General features: G+C 35.7%; 3 protein-coding genes across 3 annotated transcripts; 1 reads left to right on the forward strand and 2 right to left on the reverse strand.

Annotated features, from left to right (window-relative positions):
- Positions 1-5294: 5294 nt before the first annotated feature.
- Positions 5295-9007, forward strand: LOC114518726 (selenoprotein Pb-like). The gene is made up of 4 exons (XM_028538726.1): positions 5295-5419; positions 6691-6924; positions 8159-8383; positions 8494-9007. Exons 2-4 carry the CDS (start codon positions 6695-6697, stop codon positions 8669-8671), a joined length of 633 nt encoding a protein of 210 aa, XP_028394527.1. The 5' UTR covers positions 5295-5419; positions 6691-6694; the 3' UTR covers positions 8672-9007.
- A 1313-nt stretch (positions 9008-10320) lies between these two features.
- LOC114518704 (E3 ubiquitin-protein ligase TRIM71-like) lies at positions 10321-13880 on the reverse strand. The gene is made up of 4 exons (XM_028538709.1): positions 13863-13880; positions 12962-13763; positions 12204-12592; positions 10321-11831 (listed from the first exon to the last, which is right to left on the reverse strand). The coding sequence occupies exons 2-4, from the start codon at positions 13737-13739 to the stop codon at positions 10680-10682; spliced, it is 2319 nt and encodes a 772-aa protein (XP_028394510.1). The 5' UTR covers positions 13740-13763; positions 13863-13880; the 3' UTR covers positions 10321-10679.
- Positions 13881-15102: 1222 nt separating this feature from the next.
- On the reverse strand, positions 15103-21059 carry LOC114517510 (protein KRI1 homolog). Its single transcript, XM_028537272.1, has 22 exons — positions 20875-21059; positions 20601-20671; positions 20309-20411; positions 20037-20133; positions 19894-19933; positions 19751-19794; positions 19512-19590; positions 19062-19133; positions 18827-18930; positions 18633-18672; positions 18451-18528; positions 18085-18180; positions 17715-17799; positions 17489-17574; positions 17256-17340; positions 17005-17040; positions 16869-16897; positions 16566-16680; positions 16185-16315; positions 16043-16107; positions 15834-15932; positions 15103-15667 (listed from the first exon to the last, which is right to left on the reverse strand). The coding sequence occupies exons 1-22, from the start codon at positions 20972-20974 to the stop codon at positions 15370-15372; spliced, it is 1953 nt and encodes a 650-aa protein (XP_028393073.1). The 5' UTR covers positions 20975-21059; the 3' UTR covers positions 15103-15369.
- Positions 21060-21491: the final 432 nt, after the last annotated feature.

Genomic DNA, 21491 nt, shown 5'->3' on the forward strand with positions numbered 1-21491 from the left:
TCTCTCGTGCAAAAAATGAATTGCATTGCCGGAAAAATTGCACCGTGTAACAGGTCCTTTAACAAGTAATTAATGTTTAATTTTTGCTTCCTAGGAATAAAATTGCGAAGGCGTATAACAGACGGCGATGCAAGTGGATGTGCCCCATTTCATAATCGTTTTAAACAGCAATAGGCACTAAAAATTGGTAAAAATATAACACGTCTTCAAAATGTTTAACACGATTACTCTATCAACATCCTTGCTAATGTTAGGTTTCTTTCTGGAGAGGCCAAGGCTTAGCACTGGACGATCAACCTGAAAACGTTGAACGCTATATATAAACTGTATAGTAATTGTTTTGTAAAAGCCAACCTATGGATAACGCCACTCATATATTTTCTTAACTTTTTTAATACCAATTGCTACCTTATGAAGCTTTGTAGATATAAAACAGAGACGTGTTATATCTTTTATAAATCAATGTTTAAAATTCGTTATTTACGAAGAACAATTGCAATCAAATGTTCGTGTTTTTATGATGAAATCTTGATAAAGGTAATGAATTAACGCTTCCTTCAAGATTTTTGATGGTTTAAACGTGAATTGGTTGCCATTGAAAATGTTATATATAAGTAATAGAGCATTCAAAGTATCATGAAGTATAACGTAACTTTCCTAGATAATTGCTGGGTGAAAAGTTTATGACGGACTTCTGGTAAATCTTATGCCTGAAGTTTTGAAATTAATCCTTGAAAGTAATAAATCAAAAGGAAATGTATCGTGCAACTGAAATAAAAAAATATATATCACGAATCAGCCTTGCATTTTTTGATATTATCGTAATTTACGTTTCATTTATATTGAACGTTCGTTTAGTTCCAAGAGCCATGAATGAGCAGCTGTTTAATTGGCATTCTCTTTACAGTATTTTCGCAGCTGGCTTGTTACCTCGCTTCATGTGAATAGTTGCTGCTTTAGGACTTTTTAAGTTCGTAAAGTGACACAGAACTCCTCGTATATTTTGGACACATCCCCGTGAAAATCAGCATTATCCGTTGAAGTTCTACAACTACTTGTTATTACACTGGCTGGGTGCGTTGCAATTCCAGGCAATAATACATGGTCTAGATGATCACGAGTAATGAGATCATGCCATTCTACATGCATGTATCTTATCTATAAATACTATCTATAAATCATTGCTATTAGGTGTATTACTTTGAAATACATGACGTCACAAGGATTAGCTCAAGGCTTAGATTAAGGATAATGAGCGAAGGTCAGATTAGATAACGTAAAGAACCTGTTGCGTACCTTGGCGGTACCTCAGACGCTTCTACCAGTAGAATGGTGATATTCATGTAAATCAGCACAAAATAACCATCATTGCCATTGATGAATTAGATTATTGCCATGTGCGTGCAGTCAACATTCACAATTAAGATACAGTTTATGGACAATTTCACTTTCACGTCGGTGAAAATGACATGTTCACGACAACTACGGCAAGATGAAAACATGGCTTCTTAATTAAGGGCTTTCGCCAGAAGCAAGTGTTTTATTAGGCGTTCACCTAAAAAAAATTGATGACAAGAATCTCAAAGACGTTGATTAAAACCTGGTTCACACACTGAGTCCTGAGAATCTGGGAAGGGTTTGTTTGAATTCAAGTGCACACAACGCTTTGTCTATTAGAAAATGATACAGTAGATCGGGTTAGATCCCCGATTTTTAGGGCTAGTGTGAACCAGGGCTAAGCCTGGCCTCATATGTCGCAATTCTTGGGCGATGTCTATTGTTAGTGGTCAATTATACGTAAAATGCTTTGTTTATCCAAAAAAATAATCTATCGGATTGATCTCCGACAATGGATCGTAAGTTCGTAACAGACGTAAATCATCGTCGATGAATCACGACGCATGAAAGCCAGACGTTACTATATGTATATTACCATAAAAAAACTGCTTTGATGAATGAGACAGACAATCCATATCTAGTATGCATGGAGAAAAATGGGAAAATATGTTGTCTTGTACTGGGTTCGGCTATACTTTGTACTTGCATGTCAATCATTTCCCGATAGGAATAATTTTCGGGATGGAGTAATTCGCAATATAAAGCAATTATCGTTATCGTTATAAAGCAATTCTAAACAAAACTGATAAAGACGACGTCAGAATGACTGATGGATTACAGCTCTTCTGGACATAAACATCTGATAACGACCAAATTCACTAAGCACTTCGCAGCGTTAGCTAAAACATCGACGAACTAGACTGATTGTTAGCCGAAGGTTTGGCCCGATCCCGATAGAGGAACTAGTGCAAAATTTGTAATTTAGAATTCTTTATGCACTAAAAGCATCAATGCATTTCATTTTACATCAATTAATCAATGCGGTCAAAATACTTAATGCTAAATGCAGGTGACAAAATGTTGATTTAAGTGGATTAATAAATATATTTTCTCATAAGACATTGGAGAGCCTGCCGCCTTTGCCTGATTTCAGTGATTTCACTGATTTGTACATGAAAACTAGCTACATAATACATATAAAACAGAAATATTAAATTTTTTTTAAGTTTTTTGCTCAAAAATATTGATTTCAGCATTACTAAACGATAAATATACAACCGCGGAGCTCCTGGTATAATTCACGCAGCTGCTTGCCTGTTATCTTCACCAGGCGGCGGCATGAGGATGTTTAATGAATATAATTGTAGTAATTGCTCATTTCCGTTTGTCATTTGGATGTTAACCGCTCACTGTTTCAACGTATCATGTCTCCATCTTGATAATAGATCCAAATAGGATTAAAACAGCCCGCTTACGACACAATACTACGAAAGCGTAGATTTGCACGAATCATGCACGAATCAAGAGTCAAAGAATAGGATCAGAGTAAGAGCGATGATATTTAATGAAAGAACGATAAGCGCTTTGAATCATTAGACCTGAACTTTGAACTTTTTCACTTTGAAAATGTAGGGCCTACAACCTCACCAAACATTGTATATAACTGCATAAAGTGGACAAAAAACTTCTTGACGTTCACCAAAAGGGCTTTGATCATACTAACTCTCCTGACCAAGACCCTTAGGTCGAAACATCAAGAAGTTTTTTGTTTTTTTCAGTAGTTGCAAAGCCTTTTAATTAACCTATAGACTGGGAGGCGAGGCCATTACTCTAACAAACATTATACCGATTTATTTTAGCAAATTAAATTCAGTTCTTTTATCGTCAAACGTGGACGTAGAGCTGCTCCGTTGCAAGACATTTTCCATAACCACGGGCGGTTGTTAAAGTGACACACCACCTCAGTGATGGAATGAAAGCAACCCGAGATCATGGTATTAGTCAAAGAGACTGCTACGGTAATACTCCACTGCACGTTGCAATCATGCTTGGTCACAAGAAATGTGTGTTTCTTCTTCATGAAAAAAATGCTCCAATAAAGATGAATTTCCACTTTCACACATGTTGTATCTTCAACCCAATTTGGTACTACACGTTAATATGCTTATTTTTTTTTGAAATACACGTACAGATAAATTACGATCTTAACCGGAACAAATTTGAATATGGTCAGCCTCCAGGACTGATGGCGTTTCTGGAATCATGATTAGCATTCCTATACTTAATTTGTTCTGTCATCTCTTTTTGCTAATGACCGCCGGTCGCGCCCTCCATTCGAATATTATGTTGAAATCAATCGACCTACTTTGTTTTTTTCTGCTAGCAGAAAAATTTAACATCTGAATGTTTGGCCAGGAATTTAAAAGTTTAGATGGATTTATCCGAGATCCGGCACATACCAGAGTACACAGAAGGTATCCAGAAATTACTTATTTACCTAGACAATTGTACTGAATCAAATAATTGCAGAATTGATGCTCAGCTCAGAAATTTGTTTTGCATTCGATAAAAGAATGCAGAATTTTGCATGCAGTTACGAGGCTGTTTACGTGATCCTGTTTTCGGAAGTGTTAGAAAAGGTTTGCCAGGATCATTTACAAAACGCCTCATTTCAATACCTCACACACTTTTCACGCTCCGTTTATAGAATTAATCTTGCGTAGGCAATCGAGATTATATAAACAGCCCTAGGCCTGTTTCGAAAATGCTAAATGTCTTTCTAAAATTTTTCCTGTGCACGAAATCATGCAGATTCAATCAAGTCTAGCGCCTTGATTTTGACCTGACATGTTTGAAGTGAAATGGATGCAATAGATCATGTGATGTGTAACTTATACATGCATGAATAAAAAATAAATTAAGTCGTCCATTCTACATTCTGTTGACCTGGTGGTCTTTTCAAATGATTGACTGAAAGTACTTATTTTCTATCTCTATTTATTATAATTGGCTAACTGGAGAGCTTGCTATTCACAAACTGGATACAAATCAACATAGATTTCTTTTGTCTCCTGTGATTCTTACGGTCAAATGGGAACACGTTTTTTCTCAAGAATCGCATTTTTGACGTCACTTTAGTTAAATTATGGTATTTTCCCAATATAACGTTTGTTATACTACCATGGTTGTGTTATCTTCTTCGATAAATACTCAGAGTTCAAAATTCGTATACCTGCTTACTTTTCCCGCAGAGGAATTTTTGCAATATAATCGTGAATGGGCTAAACGTTACTCAGTCACACGATGTAGGTATATACCCACACTCCCACAGCCCAAAGCAAGCCCCTTCTGAGAGAGGAGTATGTCAGGATATTTTCCGGCTCTCGTTATCTCTAACACGCCTTAAGCCCCCCATGCATGCAGTTAATATAAACGATTAGCGATAGAACATGCAGCGCCTTTCAGGACCTAAAAGTTCAAAAAATGGGATCGGTTTAAATTGGCATCCTTCAAAATGGACAACAAAGACAGGCAAACGCATCTGTGTCGATAGCATATATTTTCTTATTCACAATAGCGCTAAAAATTAAAAAACAGGAAATAATCTCAGCAAACCATTTAAACTGTGAGCGTCAATTAGGCCTAATACATACTCTGTCACCTGTTCTGCATGTATATGTTTTACAGTAAATGCCACCATGCAAACTAGATTTAAATATTGACATAGTCGTACTAATCGCCAGAGATTATACATGCAAAGTTACTTTAAACAAATATAGTTGATTAGTTCTCGAGAATTAGTTTGCGATGTAAACTGACATGGACCAAAGCGATGAGTAAGGTGATCCAGCAGACATCGAAATCAGGAAATCCTAAGTTAAGATGTATTTGGGTATTAATCATCGGTAAGAGGATCAATTTATATTAATTTCGACCTTTGTAAGTGTCATAAATGTGCCACTAATAACACAATGCCTCAACATATATAGCGCTAACACTAACACGGAGCATCTCATAACTGCTCGGTCAGCTCCTGAATTGGTATACGTTTTGCTGCCTCGGTAATTAGCTCACAAAAAAGGTATGTAACCTAGACCACAGTAATGTCAAAAACACGCGAATACAATAAAGCCAACATATCTGCTTTCTGAACTATATCTGCTATCAAGTCGTGACGTCTGCCAGAGAGAAAACGTTTGAGTGACTGTAGAGACACACAAGTTATTATTTTCAGTAGTTAGTTTCGTCCCAAATACTTTCACTTCATATTCATCCATTCTCTCGCTTTTTGAATCACATCATCGCCCTAGACCAGGCTTCGAATTATCACCGAAATATTTTTAATTACATCTGCACGTATTCATTTAATACTCTAGAAGTTTGCCACCCATGCATCGCAAACTATTTACATAAAATGCGCTTTTTCGAATTATGGGAGACAAATTGCATGCGTGGTTATATTTCCAAGTGTTTTGCGCGTTGGACATCGCAGAATCTCCGCTGTAAAATATCGCAAGGTAACACAAGATGGCGATGGGAGTGTTTAACAGCATTTAAAGAATATCGTATTGCGTGTAATTCCCGCAAAATACTTGTTGGATCATTGCAGCTAAATATTTCAAAGAATTTTTAACGGTAAATTTTCGGTAAATAGGCAGAACATATAGTAATTTATATATGTATATACTCATGACTATTCGAAGCCAGTATATGATAATCAAACTGATCAATCTAACTATATTCCATCGTTCCAAAGGTGTTAGAAATAACGGAAAAAGCTATGCGGCTTTCATATGCAATTCTTCGTAATGCGATGTAATTTTCTGTGATGGGGTGTGCATAAACATAGCAACGCTAACGAACAACATAACTCACAAGGAGTACGAATTATGCCATTTGAAAGTCTTCTTCAGCCGACTCTAAGTTGTTCTTTCAAAAAACAATTTCTAACTGTCTCATAATCCGCAACATATAATGCATATACAAGACAGAAACTAGCACTGCCAGTGTTATGTTACAACTGCCATATATAGACCAGTTCATAAAACACATGCAGAATTATTGAGACTCCGTAAATTGTTAACATTTTTACTCCAAACGTTTCCCAAGTATTATCTTCCTCTAATGGAGATGACTCGTAATAATATGATACATTATGAAATGCTAACGTGTTACAATAACTTGCATGTATCAACTAGACGTCAAACAATATAGGTCTAGCTACAGCACATTAATTTCTAATCTCCGCCAACCCTCAGTGAAGCCCAACTGTGGAATTATCAGTATCAATATTAATAATAACAATAAGACTGAGAAGAATTATGATTGTAGTACATTTTCCATTTCATGTAGATAAATGTGGCAATACGGTTTTTTTGGTGTATTCATATTTTTGTTTCCATATCTTTCAATTGGACTACAGCTTCGTTGTTGTACAAAATTACCTCCACTTATGATTGATGGAAAAAATATATTTGACGAAAAGAAGGGTAGCCATACGCTTGTGGCTTTTGTGGAAGGAAATCGCAAAGATTCAAGGAAGCAAGTAAAAGGATTGGATTTGATATTGTATAATTTCAAAAACATGTAAGTCGTACAATGTACAAATTAGGTAACAAGTAACTATGCAGTTCACCTAAGACTAATTCAACCGAGTATCAGAATTATATATCTGATAATCTAAAGATTCGTTTAAAAAGCATGCCTAAAAATAGCCCAAGTATACTTGTAGCGAGGGTGGTAAAGCAGTGATCACGTTTCACATGAAAAAACACACAGCTGTTTCAAGTGCATGTAAAGAATGAACCTTTTACGGAAGTCAAAAAACACTTTTTTACACTTCTTCTAAAACAACTAATGCATTTGTGAAAACTAAAAAAACGTCTATGCATGTAATAATATTATGTGGAGTTTCCAATCAACGCGTCACAACACCGACTCAGGTCTGGTCATGTGAATCATGTTGCCCGTCAGAAGAATCAGCCTTTGAAGTATAGCATAGAATTCTGAAGTATAGAATGAAGTAATAAAATTTGCTTCAAAAGAAGATTGTTGTCAAAGTGAACTGTCAATATATAACAAAAAATAATAATAATAATGAACTGCCTACTACCCCATTGTGACACATCATTATGCAAAAAACAAAGTATTGTGACTGAAAACACCAGCTGGATAAACAAAAAATAACTTCAATAATAACAGCTATAAACACTTGAACGTGGCTCACGTGAGTGTGCAAAACAATACATTTATGACAATGCTCAAAGTACTTTAGTACGTTTATTTTTGGAAAATTCCTAAACCATGGCAATTGTTCAAGTGTTTTTTGTAAGAATATTATATAAAACAACAGGTGAAAATCTTAATTGCCATGTGGTGGGTGGCAATGTTGATCGATCCTTTAAATAACATAAACAGCGAAGATGAAAAGCTTTAGCCCCACGATTCAGTGTAGATTATGCTCTATGGAACCAAACGAATAAAATGCGAATTGCAAGGTCTTGGAGATTACATGATATTTTAGCATGCAAAGGTGGTTCGTCACGTGTCCACTGAACAATCTATACTATAATAATTACTTATGCCCTTGGAAAAATGGCTAGTTCTAAAGCCTAAAATGTTTCTAAAAATTGCCAATGTGGCAAATATTCTCAAAATGTTCACGCAAAATGCTGAAAACGCTATTTCAGATTCCCTTGATTTCAAAGGAGCAAACGTAGCCGTATTAGGCAACGCCTACAGTAAAATAAATAATTAGTAATATGACGTATGAAGTACGAGTTGTTTTTGCAGCTTAATAACGTGTAGATAAACTTTATAGGGACGTTTTGGATATTAATTTCATGGCAATAAACAGAAAGAATGACTCTGGAATTAGGCATCTGAAAAGACGAGCGGCGTTTGACGTCTATCAGGAACCAAAAGAAAGTACTTTTTCCAGTGAATTGGGGATTAATACAAATGACTTTATCATTTTTGACCACTGTGGCTACATGGTAGGATCTTCAACGTTTCCCAGTAATTTTCTTTGGAAACAGAAAGGAAGGTATTGACTCGGTAAATTGTAATACTTGTCCTCATGCAACTCCTCTACCTAAGAGAACTTACTTATATGGGGCACAGTTGACTTGGAACCGTATTTTTTCTTTATCCTAGGGTATGTACGGACAGGTTAATACGAAATACGTATACCAAGACACCGTGTAAGAAATACTGGACGTGTCTACAAACGAAACAACAACATCCCGAGGAAAACTCAGAAGAGCAGTCTACAGAATCGGAGGTCTTTAGCATCCTGGAGTCAAGTGGAGGAAGTTTTAACTCTCCACAGTGATGCCAGATGTCAAATTATGTGAACATCAAATTTAAAATACTTGTATGCATAAATGATACAATACCAAAACATCACTCCGTCTCAGGAGGACACAATTACGAGTTATATAATACAAGGTATAGCTAGGCACGACCCGACTAATGCAATTCAATGGCATGATTATTCCTGCGCTTTTCGACTGTACGACATAAGTGCTGACAAACAGGACACAAATTACTAACTATATAAAGTCATTATATTCAAATCTGCGAAAAAAAATGGGAAAAAATGGCAAATTTTTGTCTGCGACCATTTTAAAGCCAGGTGTTGTCTGTATTTCCGAGAATCGCTGCTGGCGTAAAGGAATTTAAAACGCGTATTTACACATTCATACCAGACTATTTAAACTATAGTTTCATTATATCTGCTCAACAGTCACAGGTTCCGCCTTGTCGTCCACAGCACACATGAGGTGCAGCTGTAGTAAAACCTCGACATAAACATTTCTCTGTTTGAACATGCTTTCTACACCTCCCGGTACATCGGCGTGAATCTTGCATCATCACTTTTGTTAGATTCTCAGAAAGTGTTTCGAATTTTTCATTCATGCTAGCTCTATATTCTGTATCTCTCTCGAGAAGCCGTTTTTCGGTGATACGAACATATTTACGCAGTTTCTTCAAACTTTCTTGAAGTGCGAATATAGATGAAGATTGCTTTTCAATAATCTGACGGAGCTCATAAATACAGTTATGTGATTTTGTCATTTCCTGTTTTACAGATAATCCACAAATACAAACATACATTTCCTCTGTCCCTGTACTCTTCACTGCCACGGAACGGCATTTTTGTGCGTTTTCCAAACTGCTTTCTACTGTTCCTTTATAATTGTCACCATCGGTAACAACTTCCTCTTGGACATTATCTATACTCTTCATGGAAGAACACTGATTCATTTTATTCTGCTAAAATTTCAGCGCAATATGTGCCCAATTATATACGCACTAAAAATCACATTTTTCGTCAGTGACGTCATAAATTGGCTTAATTAGCGTGGATCACAAGCAATCACGCAAAAAAGGACAAGTATTTCCAAAGTATTTCCTTAATTAATATTATAAACAATTGTTGAATGTTGTATATCAGGAATGATCAAGTCCGGGAAAACGTTATCCCTAAACTGCGCTGCTAAGTTGTGCGTAATGCGGGCTCAACCTTCAGATAATTCAACATTCCGCTAGATGATTCATGATTCAATTATCCGTAGGTGACGTGACTACAGTATTTCTTCTGACATTCTCCTAATGTTTAATCAAATGGATCTGACTTTTATCAGCGTTCGGGCAAAAAGGTTGAGATAAAAATATGCTTTTTAGAACAAAAATTACTGGAAACATTAAAAAAGCCTACAGTCGACCATACTGGGAGTTGGATTTTTGTTGCTAGATTATTTAACTTAGCTCCACCTTTAATTCGTATAAAAGCAGTATTCTTGATATCGTTATTTGGGAAAAAATTGGCTAAAAAGTCGTATTTTTGCACTTGAACAGAACGGAGATCATCGGATATTATTCATTGAAAAGAACAGAGATCATCAAATATTAGTTTTGCATTCTATCTACGATGCATGGAATAGAAAATAGGTACGGTTAACTTTCTGACGGTAGATTGACAATTTATCAGAAATGAAGTTCACCTTGCGTTGCATATACAAACATTGAAAAATTTGGCGTTTACATTACGTCACATTTATTTGACATGACGCATTGTGCATTACGTGAAGTTCGAGCTAATACTACAATATTAATCTCAACATGCAAATGATAAAAGCATTACATTCTTTCCATAAACAAAACAGACAGAGTGATTCCTAACTATACAATGCTAGTTCAATAGTTTGTTTCTTCTATACTCCATTTCTTTTAAAATATAATGTTGAATAAAATCCTGGTCAAAATTTATCTATTTTCAAGCAATGTCGTTATACAACAGTACAATAATGAATAGTGCATATAAATAAGAGTTGATCTTAAAGCTTAGCGGATAGGTAGAGTACAGCACCATTGGAAGCTCTTGTCATAGACGACAACCACCCGGCTCCTTTCTCCTTGTCTTTGGATGGCATAACTTCCTTCAAATTTCCTTTCTCGTCGAAAATTTGAATAGAGCCATACGTGAAATCTGACACCCAAATATGATCGCAATAATCAACGGCCAAGGACGTCGCTGCCCAGAATTGACCCTTTCCTTCTCCTGGTTCACCAAACTTATGCAGGATCTGGCCTTCTTGGCTGAAGATCTTAACACACTCCACGGCGTTCTTTTCATCAAATCCTCCTCCATCAGAGGATGACGAGGGGAGGTAATTGGAAAACCACAATGACGACTCGGTAACAATGATGTGGCCGTGACTATTAAACTGAACCGAAACAGGATACATTACTTCACCGTCCGGTTCATTACCAAATGAGCACTTGGATGAGGCGTCGGGATGAAATATCTGAATACGACGATTCCCTGCATCACACACAGCTATATTATCATACCAATCAGTTGCTATACCCAGTGGTGAATTCAATTCTCCTGGACCTTTGCCTTCACCAGCGATCTCAGTAAGAAAATTTCCATCTGCGTCGAAAACAAACAGTTTATGAACAGATGTGTCTGATACAATGACTCGTCTTGCACTATCAATTGCGAAACTCCAGGGTTTCTTGATGCCATCCTGTATTTCGAAGGTGTACAGGAGGTTAAAATCAGCATCAAATACACGCATAACGGATGCGGTGAGGATAAATATGTTGCCAGCCAAGTCAGCTCGCATACAGAACGTATATGACGTAAACTTCTGAGTCAATTTATCAATTGGGAATTTCTGAAGCAGACTTGTGCCGGTGGAATAATCAAGCTCGCCCTTGATTTCCAAGGTGCATGGGCTCCCTCGTAGAGAGTTTCCTTCGACTTCAACAGCCAAGCGATGTCGACCTGGAATATAGCTTCCAAAATGCACAGAGATTGTTTCATCGTGGTGAATTTGTGGCTTCGCTTGAATCACCGTTTGTTTCGGTGTAAGAACTTTAGCTTTAAACAAATTAGGATCTGGTGGCGTCGGTGGATCTTTACGTTGCCGTTGGTTGCTTGGTTTGATGATAACATCAACATCTTCACCAACACCAAACACCTATAGTATAGAGGGAAACAAAAATTATATGTTGTTATGGTGCCGTGTGTTCTACGCAAATATACTCAATGCTCTCACGATTTAAATATGCATACTTTTTTACTGTGAGGGAGGTTCTTTTGAATGATCTGAGACAAAGAACGTATCAACTATTCCTACCTCCCGTCGAACTTTTCTAAGGCAATTTCCTTAGAAGTCAGAACGCCGCGAATACTGTTTGCGTTACTTGCAATGATTTGAATTGGTAATTAAACTTCCAGGAGATGATTGGGTCGGGGGGCAAATGCACCAACTAGTGTAGCCTAATATTACGCGCATGCACTATATCCATAGCATATATTATAGTAAAACTAATATTGTATTCTGCGATACCTTGCCTCTCTCTGCAACCAGCTCAAAGTTATCAGCCTCCAAATTTGGGACAATTAGTTCACCAAGACACGTTGTTACCAGATGATCAACGGAGCTATTCACAACATCTTCTCCTGCTTCGGATTTAAGGGATACACACGGACTTTCTTGATTTTTCGTATCAAGCCAGAAAGGATTTCTACCACTTGTGTCATTGACGTATCTCTCCAGATGATCATACATATTCATTATCTCATCATCATTTCCGTTAACGAGAAGATTTCGCATGTACAACACGTAGTTCCCCATTCGTCTCAAGTCTGAGTCTAATTGGCCTTCATCTCTCTCGTTCTGCTCAACTTTATCTAAAATTAGTTGTTCAAGCTGCGATATCATTTCGGACGAACGACCTGGAAAACAAAGGAACACGTATTACAAATTTGACTAAATTTCAAAAACATAAAATTAATTTTGTTCTTTCATAATTATGCATGCTTATACCCATATACGTCCATTATAAACACGCTATACTTTACATACACTCGATAGATTTGAAAGGTTTCTCTATTTCTTTCAGTCTGTTTCAGATTGAGTAAAATAACATTGAAAGGAGAAAGAAATTTGTAGACTTGGATTTCACAGGAATGAGAAATTTATCCAATATTAATTTATTAACCCTCACTTAGCGCCCTGCCTATAACTAAATGTAAATAACTTAAAGATATGTTATCTATAAGTCATAAAATAAAATTATGATTTAAATATGAATATGAATATACCCTCAATAGTTTGAGTAAACTGTTGAATTAAGTGTTCCTTTCTTTCGTTTAACTTGCTAGTGATCGTATCGACAGATGTCTTCAGCGTTTCTTTCTTTTCACGACAAGTATGTTGAACTTGTTTTACTTGCGCAATGTGTTTTTCAGCCTTGATTATTGCTTCTTGGGATCTTTGACGACACTGGTCCGCAACATCCCTCAAGTTCGCGACAGAGTGAGAGGCGAGAGGGTGATCAACAACAGTACAATCACGACATACCAACATCTTACAAGTTCGGCAGTAAAACTTGCAGATAAGATCGTGGTCGATACACTTCATAGCTGGATGAAACTCCTTAGCAGAAGTCGGGGAGAGAAGCATCTTTAATTCCACAACTTTATGCTCTTGATAAGCTTTTAAACGATTGTGTGCCTCGATGCATTTCTGGCAGAAAAACTCGTCGCATTCCACACATCGCACGATCGCTTTTAAACCGTCTTGGCAATTGGAACACTGCAGACTTTCGTTCTTGGATTTCAACTCAGCAACTTCCAACAAATTCTTAATGAAGAAATTTGTTGGTAAGCCTTCAATTCCCGACTCTTGTATAGAAGTTTCGTCGCGACATAATGGACACGGGATTGAATCATGTTGATTGTTTTTTTTAGTCATTTCGTTTAAACATTCTTTGCAATATGAGTGAAGACAGGTTAATGTCTTCGGTTCTTTAAACAGCTCCAAGCAAAGGGAGCATGTCAAAAGATCTTCAATCGTAGCGTGCGCTACACCTTCTGCCATCTTGGCCAAAGCACATACGCTACACTAAGACAATGTATAAAGATTATTTTAATTTAGCAGGTTGTTAAACACTTATTCCGCATGACTGATTAGAAATTCAAAAATTATACTTTCAGTACTTACACAAACGGTTTCTGGATTTAATCAACTGATGGCCAACCTTGATAATTCAATTCTTATAAATATATACGAAGCATCGCAAATAAGGTATACAAAGTCATAGGGAAAATTGGCTATACACTAAAAAACATGAAACAAAGTATTTCGTGCATACAAGCGTAATTAATATTTGATTCTCGGTATTTTTGGAAGAATACAGCCCCCCAACGTCGAAGTATGACTTCCTCCACGTATATACAGGATGTATTAATATTTTATGATGATAACAACTATCATTGTCTATTACACTTATGATATTTTATTTATCCGTATGAGGCCGTACAGAGCCAACGCTAAAATTACAGCTAACCCAAGCCAAATATGAATGCCTAATATAAATACATAAGAGATGCCTGCGGAGGAGGCTACGCTAAAATATGAACTCGGACCGCAAGAAAAAAAATAAATCTATTATTTACCAGTTTAGTCGGTCTGTTTAGGGAAGTATTTCCCTCTCTCAAAAACGTCCCTCGGCCTGTTTTTGAGACATTGGGAAATACTTCCCTATACGGCCCTCCAATCTGGTAAATAACATATATATATTTGCCTGCTGCCGTTCGGTGGGGATGGGATTTGGTTACTGTTTATGGATCGTCAGCAACGTCTTAACCCCCATAAACAGGCGTGGGTACCACACCAACCATTGTGACCACCTCCATCCCTCACCGCCCGGACAAGTCATCTGCATGTCTAGCACAGGGAGAGAAAGAAAAGAAAAGCCTAATACTACTACAGGCTGCTACACCTGTCTGCCCTCGGCTAGCATGTACCACAATACTTGGGATAAGAACATCCTGGGAGGGGTGGGTGTCAACGCTGACGACTTGAAGTAACTGAAAGAGTATGCTGATGAAAACCCTTCCCTGATATAGACTCATTAACCGACGATTTGATTTGCTAATATGTTCACCGGACGAATTAAGTAATTTTCTGTAGTTAGCGTCAATTAACTTTATGATGAAGTATTTATCTCTGAATCAAAACCTTGGGCCGGTTAGCTACACTTATTTGCACCGTGGGAGTTTTACAGCAGCAGATTAATTGGACGCGTTTTCTTTGTCATATATCTAAAAGCGTTGTTACACCAAATTTGATGCGAAGTTACAATTTGCAATTAACCAAAAATTACACGATTCTAATTGACGAATTTTGAAGTTTAGGGCCAACCATACCTTTTAATACAACCTTCCACAATTTGGCTGTTAAATGCAATAATCTGCTTGCTCGTTTTTGCGGTCGTGTGCAAAGTTTTAAACTCGAGACCTCCGGCTGATTGCATGTGTAACATTTAACGTAGGCTTACTGACAACAATGCATGGGCACTCACAATGGTGCATTTTGGAGTTTAATATGATTTAAAGAGTTCCGGCCTCTGGGATTAAGGTAGGAGTTGAGTAATCTTAATCAAACTACATTGTTTATCTAAAATATATACAATGCAATAGTATAAAGCTTGTGAAAACCTAAAAAATTACATTTTATTTGACTTTTTTTTCTTCCTTACGCCATACGACAGAAGTCTTGAGGAAGACAATTTCGACAGTTTGTCTGATTTGGCTCCACGAAAATGTCTCATTACACGTCGTTTTTTAATCTGTTCCTCGCGATCTTTTACCGAAATTCTACCCTTACCTTTCCATCGCCATTTCCCACCTCCCTTTACTTTCTTTGCTATTTCGTTGAGGCGTTTTTCTGTTGGATAATTGCTGTTCTTTGTTCGGGCATCATTGTTATTGTTATGATTTTCAGCAGTTTCTTCAGTATTATTACTAAAATAATTGAAACTTTACATTAATACATCAAGCGAATTGAAATGCAAAGCGTTTGTAACTGCACCAAGAACAGCGTTTATTGCGAACGTATTTCACACCATTCGTTGAGTAAATCATGACTGTGTTTGACAAAGAGATTAGGTAAGTCTATAAATATACATACTCCGTTGTCGCGAGAGATTGGAGTATTAACATTTTCTTTTTTAAATCTCTTCCTTTTTGACGATATCTCTTCACATCTTTCTTCTCTTCCTCTTTTGTCCTGTTAGAATAATGATACTACTAGTTTATTACTGACAGCTATCACTAAAACAATTTTGATAGCACTGCACTGCAAAATATCATCTATCTTTATCAGTCCACGTACTGTACCTGTATTGTGTTGATTTCTTTAAAGACGCCCATTGATTCAGTTCTTTATCATCGCATCTCAATATCTTTAATAAAGAATTTGCAATTTGCAACAAGATCACTTACTGTGAGTGCGATGCAAGGCAAAGTATACATTTGTTACCTCGTCGACGGTGAGACCAAAATCATTCGGTTCCACCTCTCGATACTTAAATCTGCATGGCAGGTCACCGATGATATCCTCGTAATCCAGTTTATAATATTCATCAAAATATTGTTCGAAGGATTTCTCTTCTAAAATAGAGTCACGTAAAGAAAGGTTGTTGTCGGATATACATATTTAAACGAAAAAAATTACTGATAGAACTTCTATCATAAGCCCAGGATAGTGAATAATCACAATCCAAGGGGTTAAAACCCGCATGAGAAAAGTTTCGTTCCTGCCAGAGAGGGTTGCATTTTTCGCAACGGCTGTTAACTTATAAACACAACAGTCACTCTATTCATTGTTCCTTTACTGTAGATTTTACTTGTACTTTCTCACCCGGATCAAATGTCGGTTTAGCTGAATAAAGTGCTTTCGAAAAGGCTGACTTCCCTTTTCCTTTATTCATGTCGTTTTTTGTGGTTTGAGTATTCACATCATAATCTGCATCCATCTGAAATTCACAACAGTTTAGAGTCAATGAGAATGTCCGCTTCAGTTGAGATGTATTAAATATATCAAATGCTACATATTAAAGTGATATATCAAATGCTACATATTAAAGTGATATACCAAATGCTACATATTAAAGTGATATATTAAACGCTACAAAACAATACAATAAAAAAATTCACAACTTACATTGAATCCAGGATCGTCACAATGCAGTTCTAAATATATGAATTAAAAAAACAATTACAATCATATAACAAGCACTCTGTAGAAGACGTCGACAGGTTTAAGCTATCAAATTCAAAATTTACAACTGCTATTTTACCTCCCCCAGTGTGACCTTCCCAATCATCCCAGTTTTCTATACGTAAAAAAGCAATTAGATGTAAAAATTTTCATAAATGTTGAGGTAAATAGAGAAATTGTTTACTCGGAGAATATAGGAAGCTATAGTATTGACACGAGTTTCAGCAGATGCACTATGGTGGGCAACGATTAATGAAAAATGCCTAATGTTGCAATAAAACCTGCTAAATTGGCAATATTCCCTAAATCTTTTCAAGCATTATTCTTTACCTTCTTCAAAATCATCATAATCATCATCATTAAATTCTGGCTTTTTAGCTTCTTCTTCGTTGTAATAATCATCATTAAATGCTTTCTGTAGGCGAATATGTTAGTTATGTTAGAATGATGTAATCACCCTAGATCTACACGTACATACAGTAACGTACAGTAACGTCCAGTATAACGTCCAGTGACGTACAGTAACGTACAGTAACGTGCTGTAAGACAGTAGTTCGATGTACCTGCATAGCCTCGTCATATTTTGCTGGGTCAAAATCACCTTCAAGATCTTCGTCACCAAAGCCTACATTAGGATTTCCAGTCACCTCTTAACGAGAAAAGTAAGTCATCAGGTTTATAATCAAATAATCAATATTTCAGGTCTGTATTACAATTGATTCTATTGCTTCTCTATACTTTTCTTGCAGTGTAAATTAACTATTAGCACAAGGCGTTCTAAACACGTACCTTTTAGTTTTTCCAGTTTTTCTAAAATTTCTTTCTTTTTGAGATTCTTTAACCGCTTTAGTTCTTCTTTCTTCTGTTCTTTTTCCTACACCGAAACAAAATATCATATACTGCATGTGGATGACGGAGTAAAAAACCTAAAAAACAAGTACAGAAAAGCTGGGCAAAAGAAATTGTAAACACTGTACAAATAAGCTGTACCATTCATGACATTCATTATAACAACAGTAAAAAGTCATATAATGTTGAATACAGTAATCCAATTTTTACGCTACTCAGATATAGAAAATCCCAGTTTTCTTCAGGATCAATCTAATCTATACTTCACGGAAATAGACGTGTATAGGACAGCCATGCTCTAACAATGTACCTTTAACTTTCGTTCATTGCGTTTCTGCCTTCTGTCTTTTCTACTGTCGTCCTTGCGACGAAGGGAACCGGCAACATTTCTTGGGTAGCTTTTTAACTAAATTATCAAACGAACATATTGAGCTAAATGTATATCATTATTCAGTGAAATATAATGATGACCAACGTATCTGGTGTATTATAAAACATCATAGTTATACAGTGTAAAATAGTTGAAATTGAGTCACATCTTCGTAACCCAAAAGGTTTGACAGTCTTGATCATTAACGCGACCAATAATATAATCCTTTTTGATAGTCTTTTTTACTCAATTTGGTGGATTCTTCTTTAAGAAAGAAAGTATTGTATATTTAAAGAGGTTACTCACATGTACAGCATCAGGCTCTTCAAATCTAAAGTTATATACTCTTTCAAATTCTTCTTGCTCTTCAATTTCGTCTTCTTCCTAATGACAAGAACGTAGTTCTTTCCCAAAATACTCCGGAGTACAAAGTGTACATGAAGTAATAGTAATTGCAAAGCATGGTAAATTATATCTGGATGCATTACCTCATCAAAATCCGCAACAACTTCATCATATGTTTTAATTCTAAAAAAGAATTGTTATTAAAAAGTGTAAAAACATCAAATCAGATATGAAAAATCTGGTACTTTTATTTACGCGCTAGTGCCCTGTGTGATTTTTCAATCATAATTTCGGTTGGTTTAATTTATTCAAGATACGTATACGACAAACAACTTACTCAAGAGAATCTCTATCAATATACTGTCTTTGTAAAATGAAGTTTCTTAGAAATTTCTCGTTTTCATCAAGATTGGGATCATTCCAATGTTTCATTAACGGTTCCTAAGATCGAATAAAATAAACAGAACAGTTGACATACCCAATATGACCAACACTTGTTTATAGAAGAAAGCATTTTGTACATGATTAAAAACTCTTCATGGTACGTAGTTACAAAGTTTGAAGAAACAAACCAATTCTTTCCTATCGTTTTCCGCAAAATTTCTTTTTTCCAACCAATCAGCATAGTTCTTGTCGTCTATTTCCTAAATGACAGAACAATATATCATGATATTGCTGGATATACTACATGTACGTATTTGTACTGTATTTATAGGTTCGAACAAAAATGTCAGCACATGATTACTTTGAAAAAATAACTCTTTTTTCTTTGTCCATTAAGCAATAAAATTAAATGATTGTGAATGGTTGGAGCATTTTACACATGTCAATCATGGCTTCTGTGATGTGCTGGTATAGCTTGGTTGTTACAATTAACATTAATTTGATACTAATACAGAACATTTTATCTGTTTTCATTTGAAGCCTATGTATTAATTAGTACATATACCTGTATGGCTGTACCTTTTGCAGAATCTAAATTTTAGAGTTCCAAATGTAAGGTGAAAAATTTCACACATTACCTTTTCCTGTTTCGATTTCTTTCGTTTTGTTAAGAAATCATCTTTATTACTCTCAACCGCATTAACTGCATCTTTTAGACTGAAAAATAAACGGTGAGAAAAGTGTCACAATAGTGCATATGTATATATACAGTAAGAGTATATGTATACATGCATGGTTAACATTAGTATTGGAATGGAATAAAAGTAATATGTCTATAATTATATATAATAAAAATTTATTTCATCTATTTAAACACCTTTTCTTCAACTCTTCCTGTTCCTCAACATACGTCAGTGATGGCTGGAAAGGACATGAAATTATTTCACCACTCAACATGGACCATTTTGCAGAATATTTTATGTCAAATATTAGTCATCATGTAAAATATCTTACAAGTACCTGCTTTTCTTCTTCGTCTGAGCTAATCTCAAAAGCCTCACTATACAGGACAAAATAATATGCATTGAATTTTAGTAGTAAGCTCATAATTTCAGATTCAGGACTTTTGAAATGCAATGATTAACTTTGATAGAGAACCTTACCTTCCTTTCCTTAAAAGTCGTTCTCTTTCATAATCTTTAAGATAAATTGGCTTGCTAGATTTCTTTGACTTTTCATCTTCTGCATTTATGCTTTTATCTGCAGTGAACAATATATGTGGTATATAATAATCAATAAAGGTAACAATATAGTTTCCTACAGGTGCAATTTTATGGATAAACACATGGATATACACATATATAATTTTATGGATATACACATATCATACTGAAACTTAGACAAGTGGGTAATAAATTTAGATTTCAACACTTGCCATCTGAATAGAATTTTGCATCCTTCTTATAGATTTTAGGATCTTTGTTCTTGATAAGTGCAAGTGTCTTGAGAAAATCTCTTTCCTTTGCCATATTAAGGTCCTAAATGAATAAAAAAGTGAAACTAAATTCGACTACATTGAATCTTAGATTCAATGTTTTATAAATGCTAAACAGATACGGACAGTAAAAATATTTTGTTCACACAATCTAAGTGACTAATTTTACATTATGCCTTTATATTTAAACAGATTTATTCAAAATCATATGTCCACTCTATATATAATTTACCTTAGCATCTTCATCTTCAGTCTCACTAGAACTTTCTGAATCTTCATTATTATCTCCATATTTATCTCTCACTGAAACCATCAAAATTTGATAAATATTTTTTATCTTAATTTAACCAAAATTAGCATTTTTTTAATATACATATGAACTATAAATTGTAGTACAATTATTTCATTTATTTGAAGCCCACCAAAGACGTTTCAAGGTTTTTTTACTCAATAACAGGACCTTGACAGTTGACATGTTTTAATAATAGGGGGGATATGGTTCTTACATCGATCAAGTTCTGCTTTTTCACTTTTCTTCTGAAATTTGCCAGCGTAGGCTTGATTTACCGTTAAAACGCAGTCTTCGTACTCCATTCCATCCGCCATCTTGAATTACAATGCATCTACTTTATGTTACACGTAATCAAGTCTCTCATAAAATAACATTTATCCTTGAAACAAGGAAAACATAGAGCTTCCAGTCGTCCATACATGCATGGTTGTCCTCTTTTGACTTGCAACTTGCAAGACTTCATTTGTGTAATCGTATTTTACTATCAACCCATCTTTAAGCTATCGACCCATTATTTTTTAGTTTTACCTTCATGGTAACGTCGTCGTCGTTACGATTGACATCAGTATTTCGGCCTATCGAATGCCCCTTGTATGATTATCTTGCAAATCATAAAGCTTTTAAAAGGGTAACAGAAGCTTTGAGAAACTTATTTGTACAAAAGAAGTCCAAGGATGCCTTGAGCATGTGATATAGAGTCTACTGTGTTTAATTGACGAGTAGCTGGGATCCAGGCAAGGTGGCATGCAGCGCCTCCTTTCTTGAGTTTCTTCCCCCTTGCCAATGCTTCTCCACAGCAACAACAACAATTCTTCAATTTGGCTTATCAAA

The sequence above is a fragment of the Dendronephthya gigantea genome, unplaced genomic scaffold (genome assembly GCF_004324835.1).
Source record: "Dendronephthya gigantea isolate DGI-Jeju-01 unplaced genomic scaffold, DenGig_1.0 000000F, whole genome shotgun sequence".
Lineage (NCBI taxonomy): Eukaryota > Metazoa > Cnidaria > Anthozoa > Malacalcyonacea > Nephtheidae > Dendronephthya > Dendronephthya gigantea.

Bases quoted from the DNA above. Each gene is read 5' to 3' on its own strand.
- LOC114518726 (XM_028538726.1), top strand. From the start codon at position 6,695: ATGTGGCAATACGGTTTTTTTGGTGTATTCATATTTTTGTTTCCATAT. The intron at 6,925-8,158 runs GTAAGTCGTACA...TAAACTTTATAG, and splicing joins TTGTATAATTTCAAAAACAT to GGACGTTTTGGATATTAATT. The intron at 8,384-8,493 runs GTATTGACTCGG...TCTTTATCCTAG, and splicing joins CTTTGGAAACAGAAAGGAAG to GGTATGTACGGACAGGTTAA.
- LOC114518704 (XM_028538709.1), bottom strand. From the start codon at position 13,739: ATGGCAGAAGGTGTAGCGCACGCTACGATTGAAGATCTTTTGACATGC. The intron at 12,593-12,961 runs GTATATTCATAT...TTTGTTTTCCAG, and splicing joins GTTTACTCAAACTATTGAGG to GTCGTTCGTCCGAAATGATA. The intron at 11,832-12,203 runs GTATCGCAGAAT...TCTATACTATAG, and splicing joins TGGTTGCAGAGAGAGGCAAG to GTGTTTGGTGTTGGTGAAGA.
- LOC114517510 (XM_028537272.1), bottom strand. From the start codon at position 20,974: ATGGCGGATGGAATGGAGTACGAAGACTGCGTTTTAACGGTAAATCAA. The intron at 18,931-19,061 runs GTTTGTTTCTTC...ATTCGATCTTAG, and splicing joins AAAACGATAGGAAAGAATTG to GAACCGTTAATGAAACATTG. The intron at 16,316-16,565 runs GTGAGAAAGTAC...ACTCTATTTTAG, and splicing joins TAAACCGACATTTGATCCGG to AAGAGAAATCCTTCGAACAA.